The sequence below is a fragment of the Dicentrarchus labrax genome, unplaced genomic scaffold (genome assembly GCF_905237075.1).
Source record: "Dicentrarchus labrax unplaced genomic scaffold, dlabrax2021, whole genome shotgun sequence".
Classification (NCBI taxonomy): Eukaryota; Metazoa; Chordata; class Actinopteri; family Moronidae; genus Dicentrarchus; species Dicentrarchus labrax.
In genome coordinates, this window is record NW_026136708.1 from 22877398 (window position 1) to 22891318 (window position 13921).

The following is a 13921-nucleotide window of genomic DNA, read 5'->3' on the forward strand; positions in this document are numbered from 1 at the left end:
CCCAGAGAAGGAGAGCTGAAAGGATCTGGATCTTTAAATTGGACACATTACATCCAAGGGGACTTAATGAGAGGTAGGGGTGTCACAGTTGGGAGCAATGATGGACTGTGCGTGCAATTCCTCCGCCGGTTCCCGGCTTTGGAATCAAAGATCTTGATGTCCTAACCGCAGCAAACCTGTTCCAATCAACTCAGAATGTCCTAAAACGCATTCTAGGACAGAGAACCATGAAGTCAGTATTCCAAAATCCTTTATTTAAGGAGCCTTACAATAAGACAGAGAAACAAGCAGGAAGTTATGTGGGAATGGAGAGGTGTGGAAGACATGCAGTGGCCCATGCCTTTCCTTAGGCTCCCCAGTTTAACTACAGAGTCAAGGGACCAGGTAGGGGGAGTCGTCAAGAAAAATTAACTTATCCTAATCCCTAACCCCCCTAATCCCCCTAACCCTGAGTTTATTTTTAGTAATAAAAAAAAAAAATTTTAAGGAGTGCAATGAACCCAAGATAGATTAAGAACAATGTAACTAAAACTAAGACTACACATTTAAGAAAAGGGAATTGTAACTCAAATTAAGAGTACAAATCTCACTCCACCCAAACAAACTGATGAATCTCTCATTTATAATTTCCTCAGTAGCCTCTGTTTAAACCAGCCTGCCTTTCTGAAAACTGAAGTAGAGCTTCATGTCATAAGCCTGTATTTTAAATGTTTGTCTGCTTTAATCAAATAATAGAAATAAGTGAAGATGACTCACACTGGAAGAACATTGAGATGAAATAATAAATTTGTGTAAATATGGTGATTAATTAGGGTTAAAGACACTAATGAATTCATTATTGATTTTAAATAACAGGAGATACTGTCTTAATAAAGGAGGATTTTTGGTTACTTTTCATGTATCTGGGACTGGGGGAGGGGGAGGAGGTGCTCCCTATGAGGTTGTGGGAGGACAATGGGGTGTTTGTTGTCTCCTCGGTCATGCCAGCAGACGTCCAGCAGGGGGTAGACTTTCCCTTGGACCTCCAACCTGAAACTGTAGATGAAGACCAGCTCATCAGGACTGTCAGTGTTATAGAAGGTCAGACCTCTGCCCTCATAGTCCAGGAAGAGTCCCACCCGTTGGGGGGAACACAAAACGGGCAGGACCACCCTGGGTGAGTCGAAGGCTTCATAAACTCCGTCCTTCAGTCCAATCAACCACACTCCACTCTCTGGATTCTTTACAAGCTTGGCCTTTCGATTTGTCGTTCCTTTGATCAACCCCAGACGCCATTTAGGTTTGTTACCCACCTCCACCTGGACAGTGAGAACACCTGTATTTATCTCCTGTTAATACACTGTGATTGATCTACCTTACAGGGAGAGCAGAATTTACCTCCCAGTAATGTTTGCCAGAGGAAAAGCCTCGGTTGGCCAGGACGCAGTAGCTGTAACTGAACCTCTCTGGATTATCAGGAAGCCTCAGCAGCAGGGCTCTACAGGCCACCACTGTGTGCCCATGATGGAGTTCCAACATTGGGTGAGCAGTTTGAGGATCCAGCTTCAACGGCTCTGGAGCTGGAGCAAGAAAGGAATATATAATCAGAGAGACGGACAGAAAAACAAACAACAACAATTCTCCCAATCCTGGACTATGGAAACTTAATCTACAGGTTTGCCTCCAAAACAGAACATAATTTACCATACTGCCATTCATTCAAGTTTCCCTTTCAATACTTATCACTATACACTGCCTGTACTCTCTAGTCAACTGGCAATCACTGCACACCAGGTGTCAGTTCTACTGGTATCAGTTAAATTATAAAACTAGCATTGATAAAACGTCCATATCTCCGTTCGATACTCAACAAAGCAACTCCTGCTGCTAATATTTGTGTTATCTGTTGTTTTTGGATTCTTACTGTTTGTGTTTTCTTACTGTTTTTTCTCTTGTACATAGTGTTCTTATTTATTATTTTCCTATTCTTACTGTTTTTATACTGTTTTTTCTCTATCTGCTTTGCTGCTGTAACATTGGAATTTGCCCATTATGGGACTAATAAAGGAATATCTTATCTTATCTAATCTTACTCAACATTTCCAACAGTATCCAGTATTAAAATTCTACCAGATTAATTACTTTGGACACTTCTAAAGTCTGTACCGCCTTCGGCTGTCAGTCTTTTTAGTCTGCTGCTTCCATTGACTGTAACCAGTGACTGGAACCAGTCAATGGAACCACTGACAGGAACCACTGACAGGAACCACTGACAGGAACCAGTGACAGGGAGCAGTGACAGTAAGCAGTGACTGGAACCAGAGACTGGAACCAGTCAATGGAACCAGTTGCAAAAGTAACTAAAGCTGCACATTGTTATTTCATTATCCTCCTTCAATAACTCGGTACATGCGTTTCTGAACATTGTACCTGCTTTTAAATCTGCTTCTCTGGAACACTTTACACTCTGTATATATTGTGCTGATTATTCTCTGTTGAACTGTGTTGTTTTTTTGCAATAGCTGTATGTATGTTGTATCGACTGCCTCCTGTTGCTCCCTCTTGGCCAAGTTGTCATTGCAAATAAGAATTGGTTCTCAGAACATAAATAAAAATAACAGGTACAGATCATGGTACAGATGATGATACATGTAAAGGTACAGATAACAGTACACGTAAAGGTTTATGTGTACCTGGCAGGACTTTTCGGTGTAATCTTTTCCAAACAGTAAGTTTAATGTCGTTGTGGTTGAAACCTGGTTTAAAGTTGAGAGAGCTGAAGATTCTCTCCTGTTTCTGCTGGAGCTCCTGGATCTCCCTAAACCTGAGGAAGGGGAGAGGAGGAGAAAAAGAAGAGAGATGAAGGGGAGGAGAATGAGGAAGTGAAAATCTTTCTCTTAAAGATTAAAAGAGTGAATTGACAACATGTTGAGATGTTTATTACCTCGGAGCAATTGATCCATACTTCTGTAAATAGAAAAATAACTTATTATTATTATTATTATTATTATTATTATTATTTGATCAATAATCATTCAACACTACTGATCACAGAGACATAATTGATCAGTCAATTTTGTTGGTAGACTGGACTGATCATTGACAGTACCATGATGAAGCCCAGGTGTCCCTCATTGCTCAGGTCCTGCAGGGTGTTCTGGGCCTCCTGCAGCCGGTTTAGGTTCAGGTTTAACCTGTCTGTTTGGTTCTGGAGGGACGAGATGAGGTCAGCGGCCGACGTCTCTACCTGCTGCATGAACCCTGCCTCCTCCACCTCCAGGCAGCGCCGCAGTTCACCAAACTCCTTCCTCACCACCCACTTCAGGACGTCAGACTCGTTCTGATCAGACAGATAGCAGCAGTAGATCATTAACTCCTATTGGCTGACAGCTCTGAACTGAGATCATTCTCAGAGAATCTATCCATAAGACACTGTGACTGCTCGATAAGGTACACCTGAGCACACCTGCGTTACTCACAAGAACAATACCAAAAACAGCCTGTAGGGACTGGTTATTTGTATTTAATATCAGTTGGGATCCAAGGATACCCCTAAATATGAACTTGTTCATTTGAAGTGTTTAACTGAAACACGAAGGGACATGTTGGAATTTGACCATGTGCTCAGAAATTCTTGAGGCCTGTATGTAAAAGTAAAGGCCTGATTGTAGTAGTCTTTTAGACAAAGGAAACACGGCCGCCAGATAACAGATCAGGTCCCGGAATGCGGCCAGGGTGTGTCTTAAAGGCAATAAAATGGCCAAACACTGGCCGTTCATTGGTCAAGATTCCCTCTGACCCCAGACCTGTCATCACGGCTATTTAAGCCAGAGAGATGATTCAATTCAATTCAATTTTATTTGTATAGCGCCAATTCTGATTCTGATTCTGATTAGGAGAGACGGCATCAATCCCACTTTGGATGGAGCGGCTCTCTTATCTAGAAATATGGCGAAGTTTATCTCTAAAACCTGACAGTCCAGAGTTAGGACCAGGAAGCAGAGCTGCTGTCTTACACACTTCTCTGCGCTTTCTTTAGAACAGTCACCCACCCAAAACCCCATAGAGACTGTGTCTGTCCCCCGACCACCTAAACTATTTAAAGAAATAAAAACAGGAGGAGTTCAACATAAAAATCTAATAAAAATTAAAACCAACTCCTCAGTATCACAAAATAAGAGAATGAAATGTGGGCTGTTAAATATCAAGTCTCTGTCCTCTAAAGCTGTTTTAGTGAATGAATTAATATCAGATTATGATATTGATTTACTTTGTCTTACTGAGACCTGGTTGTCCCACGAGGAGTATGTTAGCCTAAATGAATCCACCCCCCCCAGTCATATTAATACTCACATTCCTCGAGGCACTGGCTGAGGAGGTGGAGTGGCAGCCATATATGATTCGAGCGTTTTAATGGACCCTAAACCTAAACTAAATTATAATTCATTTGAAAGCCTTGTTCTTAGTCTTTCTCACCCAAACTGGAAAACATTGCAGCCAGTTCTATTTGTTATAGTGTACCGCGCTCCTGGACCGTACTCTGATTTTATATCTGAATTCTCAGAGTTTCTATCAAGTTTAGTCCTTAAATCAGATAAAGTAATTATTGTAGGTGATTTTAATATTCATGTGGATGTTGACAATGACAGCCTTAGTAATGCATTTATATCATTAATAGACTCAATTGGCTTCTGTCAGAGTGTAAATAAACCAACTCATTGTTTTAATCACACTCTTGACCTTGTTCTATCATATGGCATTGATATTGAACATTTAATAGTCTTCCCACATAATCCTTTCCTATCTGACCATTATTTAATAACTTTTGAATTCATGTTATTAGATTATAAGCCATTAGGCAAAACTTCCTACAGCAGATGTCTATCTGACAGTGCTGTAGCTAAATTTAAGGAGGAGATTCCTTCAGTGTTTAATTCAATGCCATGTCTGAATTTAACAGAATCCTATAACGACTTTAGTCCCTCTGAAATTGATAATCTTGTCGATAGTGCTACAGGCTCACTACGATCAACATTAGACTCTATCGCTCCGATAAAAAGGAAATTATTAAAACATAGGAGACTAGCACCTTGGTATAACCACCAAACCCGCCAGTTAAAACAAATAGCTAGGAAATCTGAAAGGAAATGGCGCTCTTCCAAATTATCAGAATATCGCTCAAATTCGCAAGATAATCTTAAAACTTATAGAAAGGCCCTCTGTAATGCCAGAGGAGCCTATTACTCAGCACTAATAGAAGAAAATAAGAATAACCCTAGGTTCCTCTTCAGCACTGTAGCCAGGCTGTCAGAGAGTCACAGCTCTATTGAGCCACATATCCCCATAAACTTAAGTAGCAATGACTTCATGAGCTTCTTCTATAATAAAATTATTACTATTACAGAAAAAATTAATCACCAACTGCCATCAACAGTTATCAGTGGCTCTCCAAGTTCAGGGACTTCTGTCAATGTAAACTTAGATGTATATTTAGACTGTTTTTCTGCTATCGATCTTCATCAGTTAACTTCAATCATTTCTTCATCGAAGCCATCAACCCTCTATTAGACCCGATCCCAACTAGGCTGCTTAAAGAAGTTGTTCCCTTAATTGGCACTTCTTTACTGGATATGATTAATCTTTCTTTATTATCAGGATATGTACCACAGTCCTTTAAAGTAGCTGTAATTAAACCTCTTCTTAAAAAGTCCACTCTTAACTCAGGGGTTTTAGCCAACTATAGACCGATTTCTAACCTCCCCTTCCTCTCTAAGATTCTGGAGAAAGTAGTCGCCAAAGAGTTGTGTGACTTTCTACATAACAATAGTTTATTTGAGGATTTTCAGTCAGGATTTAGAGTTCATCATAGCACAGAGACAGCTCTGGTTAAAGTTAATAATGACCTTCTGACTGCTTCTGACAATGGACTTGTCTCTGTACTTGTATTATTAGATCTTAGTGCTGCATTTGACACCATTGACCATAATATTCTTTTACAGAGACTTGAGGATCAAATTGGCATTAAAGGAACCGCACTAAGCTGGTTTAAGTCATATTTATCAGATCGCTCGCAGTTTGTACATGTTAACGATGAATCTTCAATAAATACTACAGTTAGTCATGGAGTTCCACAAGGTTCTGTACTTGGACCAATACTATTTACTTTATATATGCTCCCTTTAGGCAACATTATTAGGAATCACTCCATTAACTTTCACTGTTATGCAGATGATACGCAGTTATATCTATCAATCAAGCCCAATGAAATTAATCAATTATCTAAATTACAAACATGTCTTAAGGACATAAAATCCTGGATGACCTGCAATTTTCTGATGTTAAACTCAGAAAAAAACGAAATTCTTGTTCTTGGCCCCAAAAACCTTAGAGACTCACTGTCCAAAGATATAGTTACTCTAGATGGCATTAACTTAGCCTCTAGTACCACTGTCAGGAATCTTGGAGTTATCTTTGATCAAGATTTGTCATTTAACTCCCACATAAAGCAGACTTCTAGGACTGCCTTCTTTCATTTACGTAATATTAGAAAAATTAGACACATCCTATCACAGACAGATGCAGAAAAACTAATCCATTACTCGATTACTGCAACTCTTTATTATCAGGTTGCCCCAATAAGTCCATTAAAACGCTCCAATTAATTCAGAACGCTGCAGCACGAGTACTAACAGGAACTAGAAAAAGAGATCACATCTCTCCTGTACTAGCTTCTCTGCACTGGCTCCCTGTAAAATGTAGAATAGAATTTAAAATCCTCCTCCTCACCTATAAAGCTCTTCATGGTCAGGCCCCTTCATATCTTAAAGAGCTCATAGTACCCTATTACCCCTCTAGAACACTACGTTCTCTGAATGCTGGGCTACTTGTGGTTCCTATAGTCTCTAAAAGTAGAACAGGAGCCAGAGCCTTCAGTTACCAAGCTCCTCTCCTGTGGAACCAGCTTCCAGTTGTGGTTCGGGAGGCAGACACCCTCACCACATTCAAGAGTAGGCTTAAGACATTCCTCTTTGATAAAGCTTATAGTTAGGGCTGGATCAGGTGAGTCCTGAACCATCCCTTAGTTATACTGCTATAGGCCTAGACTATCGGGGGATTTCCCATGGTGCACTGAGCTCCTCTCTTCCTCTCTCTTTCTGCACTAATTCATGTCCCATTAATGCATGTTACTAACTCCACTTCTTCCCCGGAGTTCTTGTGCTTTCTCGTCTCGCAGGTTCTTATCGATCCTGGTGGAGCCTCCTGCCATGGTCCTGCTAGATTGCCATTGCCAATACTGTTGTTGCTGTGCACCTGTCTGTCTGTCAGTCATTGTTGGGTTATTTAATAAAAATGTTCCGTCGATACTGAATTAGTTCATCCAATTTAAACTGAAGTTTATATTAGATTAGATTCAACTTTATTGTCATTGCACAAGTACTAGACAACAAAATGCCCTTTAATGATCTCAATCATATCAAACAAATCAAACAGATCATAAAACAACAAAAACAGTCAAATGTAAATGTTAACTTCACCCACTGTGATCCTGGATTTGTTGTACGCCATTTTACAGATCTGATCCTCCAGTTTACGTTTCTGATGCTGGAACTCTGTCATCAGACAGGAAATGTCCTCCTGAGAGAGAGACAGACAGATAAAGGTGAATAATTAATCCAGGACTAATCATTACCCTGTAACGGGTCCACTCAAAGAAAGGAACTTAATGTCGATATTACAGAACAAGCTTTCAAGTTTTATAGGCATGAATAACTCCTTATAACAGCCCTGGTACCCAATACTTCCACAGTACTGCCTGCAAGATGGCCCTGAGGACCAGGGTGAAAGATTAAAGTTCTAGCTGGTGCTACTAAACCTTCCTCACTTCATGTTGTTCTCCTCTCGCCCCCAGCTTCATATATCCCTGAACACACTCATTCAGGTTTTTTGAAACCTGTGGAAAGAAACATCATGTGTAGCTGATTTAAAGTGCCTCTCAAGAATTTGTTGTTGAATGTTGTTGACAAAACTTTCAAAATTATAATAGTCTGTTTTGAAAACATTTATCTGCTGTTAGCATCAGTTCTATCGGAGAGTATTTCTTCACTGAAAGAAGAGCAAAAAACGCCACTGAAGGTTTTTCTCTCTTCTCCCAGCTGATATTATTAGAATATCGCTCAATTTGGCTAGATAATCTTAAAACATATGGAATGGCCCTCCGTAATGCCAGAGGAGCCTATTATTCAGCACTAATAGAAGAAAATAAGAACAACCCTAGGTTCCTCTTCAGCACTGTAGCCAGGCTGACAGAGAGTCACAGCTCTATTGAGCCACATATCCCCATAACCTTAAGTAGCAACGACTTTATGAGCTTCTTTTATGATAAAATTATTACTATTAGAGAAAAAATTAATAACCAAATGCCCTCAACAGGTATCACTGTCTAATTCAGGAACTTTACTTGTCTTAAGGACATAAAATCCTGGATAAGCTGCAATTTTTTTATGTTAAACTCAGAAAAAGACAAAATTCTTGTACTTGGCCCCAAAAACCATTGAATGAGGTGAGGTAATCACTAGAGTATTTTTGTGTGTCTGTCCTTTTGCAAACCTTTTTGATAAACGACTTCTCACATGGTTCTGATTGGTGTAATCAGATTAGAGGGTGAGCCCAAACAGTTTGAAGTTATGCCCAACTGGGCCTCATGGGTCCTTTAAACCATCACAGATTAAGCTCTTGTTGTTTGAAACTGATGATCCCACAGTGATAAAGAACAAACAGCCGCAGACATTTTCTTCACCAAACTGTTTGAAGGTCCTACCTAAAATGGTGACCAGAGGGCAGGCGATGGTGAAGGTCACAACAGTAACAGTGTGCAGTGTGTATTATTACATGGTCATGAAAATTACATCACTCTGATAAAGAAAAGATAACTGAAAACAAATTTGATGAGTAAAGTTATCGGACAAGAGAGTATGAAACGTATTATTATTTTTGATGGACTTGAACGTTCTTGAACAACATGACCACGTGACCTTATTGTTGATAAACTGGAAACTTAAAGGTGATATTAGGGTTGTGTGGAACATTAAACTCTTGGTTGGTGATACGATGTCAGTTTATATGGGTGCTTATCTACACTTAGTCAACAACACTTGACACACAGGTGTTTGTTTCCTACCTTCATGTGGCTGTAGACAGAGCTCACAGGTGTTTGTTTCCTACCTTCATGTGGCTGTACACTGAGCTCACAGGTGTGATTTTGTGTCCACGGTGAGCACCAATACTTCCACAAAGGCCACAGATCACCATTCGTTCATCCTCGCAGTAAAGGCTGAGCGGGTTGTGATGCTGAGGACACGACTCCGGCTGAGCTTCTCCTGAAACACTCACTTCCTGTCAGGAGGAATATTTTAATTATTAAAACTTCAGTCAGATGATCTGAACTGTTCGACAGGTAAACTGATTACAGGTATTTTTACCTGCAGAGCCTCAATGATTCGAGCCAAACTGACGTTGGGAGGAGGACTGTCTCCGTCTACAGCACAGCGGCACACAGGACACTGTAGCTGACCCAGCAGGTCCATCGTCATAGAGTGCACACAACACCTGGACAGGTAGGGACAGGTGAGCACATTATTATTAGAGTATGGTTGAGACCTGCTCTATTTGAAAAGTGTCCTGAGATTCGGTTATGAATTGGTGCTATACAAATAAAATTTAATTGCATTGACAGGTGAGGAGAGGTGAGGACAGGACAGGACAGGACAGGTGTGTCTCATCCTTCTGTCATACTTGCAGTAGGAGTGTCCACACTGTAACATCAGTGGTTCAGTGAAGACGTCCAGACAGACAGGACACCTGAGCTGCTCCTCCAGACTCTGACGACGCTCCATGTCCTAGGTAACCAGGACCAGAACCACCAGGACCAGAACCACCAGGACCGGGCCACCAAGATCAGCACCACTGGAACCAGTAAATCAAAAAAAAGCATCAATATTAAAAAATAGAAGAAAGATCTTCCAAAGATCAAACGGTCGGTCTGTTAGTCCGCTTTCCTGCAGCAGAGCGATTCTGTTTATATCTGTTTATCTTTGTTTATCTTTGATGTGATTGGACAAACTGAGTGGGCGGAGTAAGCTTATAGCACCTTTATTTTTTAATGTGGTGAAATTATCTAAAAAAATAGTTATATATATTATTAGTAGTTATAATATAAAGTTATTAGTATTATTAGTAGTTATAATATACAGTTATTAGTATTAGTAGTAGTTATAATATAAAGTTATTAGTATTAGTAGTAGTTATAATATAAAGTTATTAGTATTAGTAGTAGTTATAATATAAAGTTATTAGTATTAGTTGTAGTTATAATATACAGTTATTAGTATTATTAGTAGTTATAATATACAGATATTAGTGTTATTATGAGTCACAGTGTAATGTTTTGGAGTGTTTATACAGGGTTAGGGTTAGGTTGTTTGTGTTCCTGAGTTTCTGATAAAGTTTGTTTTACTGACATGTGAAAGTCACCTTCACGCCTCCATGGTAACAGAGACATACACAGGTAAAAGTCTCCTTCATGCTCTGACCAGTCCACACTGATGTATTGATATATTGGAATTATATGTATATATATAAAATTAGATATTTGAATATTTATCACTATGTTATTATTATTATATCATTCAGTTTGCCGGTGTAGTTTTTTTTTGTTGAAGTTATTCTTTTGGCCTTTTGATGGCTTTATTTATAGAGACAGGAAAGGTGGGTGGAGAGAGAGGGGATGACACGCAGCAAAGGGCCGCAGGTCGGATCCGAACCCGGGCCGCTGCAGCAACTCCGTATATGGGTCGCCAGCTGAGCTCTACCGACTGAGCTAACTGGGCGCCCCGGCCGGGTCTAGTTTTAAGCTGAAGCGACGCAGTTTGAACAGCAGGTGGCGCTGGCCTATGAATGACGTCATCCAAGGGTGTCAGGTGACAAAACAGGAAGAGGGAGACGACACTTCCTGGACCTCCCGGGACCAACCGCGGATTAAAAACGAGTCCACAGCAGAATTTAATTTGAAAGAATCAGCGCGAAGGAAGGTAAGAGCAGATAAAAACACAGAAGCTAACAGGCTAACAGACTGCTAACGTGCTGATACTTGTCTGTGTGTAAATAAACACAGAGCAAGATGGAGGTCGGCAGGAAACATCCGTGTCCGACATTCATCTGATTGACTATTAAACTGGCAGAAAAATGAATGGAGTCTGGTACAGAGAGTCTGTATAATTGTACCACAAAGAACCGAAGTCAGGGCAGATTTAATTCTGTTAGCGTTTAATTCAGCAGTCATTGATCTACAACTATAGAGGTAAAACTGGCAGAAAAATGAATGGAGTCTGGTGTGAACAGATTAACTTCTGCTGCATTAATATCATCAGAGACACACATTGTTAATGTCATAATGTATTGATCACTTGATTTATTACTGTCAGTATAGATCATATATAGGGAATGTATTGATCACTTGATTTATTACTGTCAGTATAGATCATATATAGGGAATGTATTGATCACTTGATTTATTACTGTCAGTATAGATCATATATAGGGAATGTATTGATCACTTGATTTATTACTGTCAGTATAGATCATATATAGGGAATGTATTGATCACTTGATTTATTACTGTCAGTATAGATCATATATAGGGAATGTATCGATTATTGATTTATTACTGTCAGTATAGATTATATATAGGGAATGTATTGATCACTTGATTTATTACTGTCAGTATAGATTATATATAGGGAATGTATTGATCACTTGATTTATTACTGTCAGTATAGATTATATATAGGTGATTGATTATTGATTTATTACTGTCAGTATAGATTATATATAGTGAATGTATTGATCACTTGATTTATTACTGTCAGTATAGATTATATATAGGGAATGTATTGATCACTTGATTTATTACTGTCAGTATAGATTATATATAGGGAATGTATTGATTTATTACTGTCAGTATAGATTATATATAGTGAATGTATTGATTATTGATTTATTACTGTCAGTATAGATTATATATAGGGAATGTATTGATTATTGATTTATTACTGTCAGTATAGATTGTATATAGGGAATATATTTATTATTGATTTATTACTGTCAGTATAGATCATATATAGGGAATGTATTGATTCTTGATTTATTACTGTCAGTATAGATTATATATAGGGAATGTATTGATTATTGATTTATTACTGTCAGTATAGATTATATATAGGGAATGTATTGATTATTGATTTATTACTGTCAGTATAGATTATATATAGGGAATGTATTGATTATTGATTTATTACTGTCAGTATAGATTATATATAGGGAATGTATTGATTATTGATTTATTACTGTCAATATAGATCATATATATCCAATCCAATCCAACTTTATTTGTTAAGCACTTTAAAACAACCAAAGTTGACCAAAGTGCTGTACAGGAGAATAAATAAGACATCATAAATAAAAGACATAACAGCTCACATGAGGCGCAAAATAACATATAATACAACAATAAAATGAAAAGACATAAATAAAAATAATAACCATGCAATAACAAGCAATCAAAAAGTAAAAATAACAAATACAAAAAATAAATCAAGTAAATAAAGTCGACATCTTACTAGGTGTCAAAGGCCACAGAGAAGAGATGGGTTTTAAGACCGGTTTTAAAAACAGACAGAGAAGAGGCCTGTTTAACGTGCAGAGGCAGATCATTCCATAATTTAGGAGCAGACACAGCAAAGGCACGGTCCCCTCTGAGCTTCCGCTTAGTTTTAGGCACACTCAGGAGCAGCTGATCATCTGACCTGAGGGGGCGGACGGGTATATAGGGGTGTAGAAGCTCAGATAGGTAGGGCGGGGCAAGACCATTTAGGGATTTAAAAGCAAATAAAAGAATTTTAAAATGGATCCTAAATTGAATTGGCAGCCAGTGGAGTGAGGCTAAAATGGGGGAAATGTGCTCATGTTTACATGTGCCAGTTAAAAGACGTGCAGCAGCATTCTGTACCATCTGAAGACGGGCGATGGAGGACCCACTAACCCCCACATATAGTGCATTACAGTAATCCAGCCGAGTGGTAACAAAGGCGTGGATTACCGTCTCAAAGTGCTGCCTTGATAGAATTGGCTTTATATAGGGAATGTATTGATCACTTAATTTATTACTGTCAGTACAGATTATATATAGGGAATGTATTGATTATTGATTTATTACTGTCAGTATAGATTATATATAGGAAATGTATTGATCACTTGATTTATTACTGTCAGTATAGATTGTATATAGGGAATATATTTATTCTTGATTTATTACTGTCAGTATAGATTATATATAGGGAATGTATTGATTATTGATTTATTACTGTCAGTATAGATCATATATAGGGAATGTACTGATTATTGATTTATTACTGTCAGTATAGATTATATATAGGGAATGTATTGATTATTGATTTATTACTGTCAGTATAGATTATTGATTTATCACTGTCAGTATAGATTATATATAGGGAATGTATTGATTTATTACTGTCAGTATAGATTATATATAGGGAATGTATTGATTAATTACTGTCAGTATAGATTATATATAGGGAATGTATTGATTATTGATTTATTACTGTCAGTATAGATTATATATAGGGAATGTATTGATTATTGATTTATTACTGTCAGTATAGATTATTGATTTATCACTGTCAGTATAGATTATATATAGGGAATGTATTGATTTATTACTGTCAGTATAGATTATATATAGGGAATGTATTGATTATTGATTTATTACTGTCTGTATAGATCATATATAGGGAATGTATTGATTTATTACTGTCAGTATAGATCTTATATACTGATTGATTATTGATTGTTTCTTTCAGTATGGAGG

The 13921-nt window shown here is 38.1% G+C and overlaps 1 protein-coding gene across 1 annotated transcript; it reads right to left on the reverse strand.

The window, feature by feature from the left end:
• Positions 1 to 233: 233 nt before the first annotated feature.
• On the reverse strand, positions 234 to 10894 carry LOC127368368 (E3 ubiquitin-protein ligase TRIM50-like). The gene is made up of 9 exons (XM_051409170.1): positions 9772 to 10894; positions 9459 to 9585; positions 9202 to 9372; positions 7519 to 7614; positions 3089 to 3319; positions 2924 to 2946; positions 2673 to 2803; positions 1378 to 1559; positions 234 to 1298 (listed from the first exon to the last, which is right to left on the reverse strand). Exons 1-9 carry the CDS (start codon positions 9870 to 9872, stop codon positions 888 to 890), a joined length of 1473 nt encoding a protein of 490 aa, XP_051265130.1. The 5' UTR covers positions 9873 to 10894; the 3' UTR covers positions 234 to 887.
• Positions 10895 to 13921: the final 3027 nt, after the last annotated feature.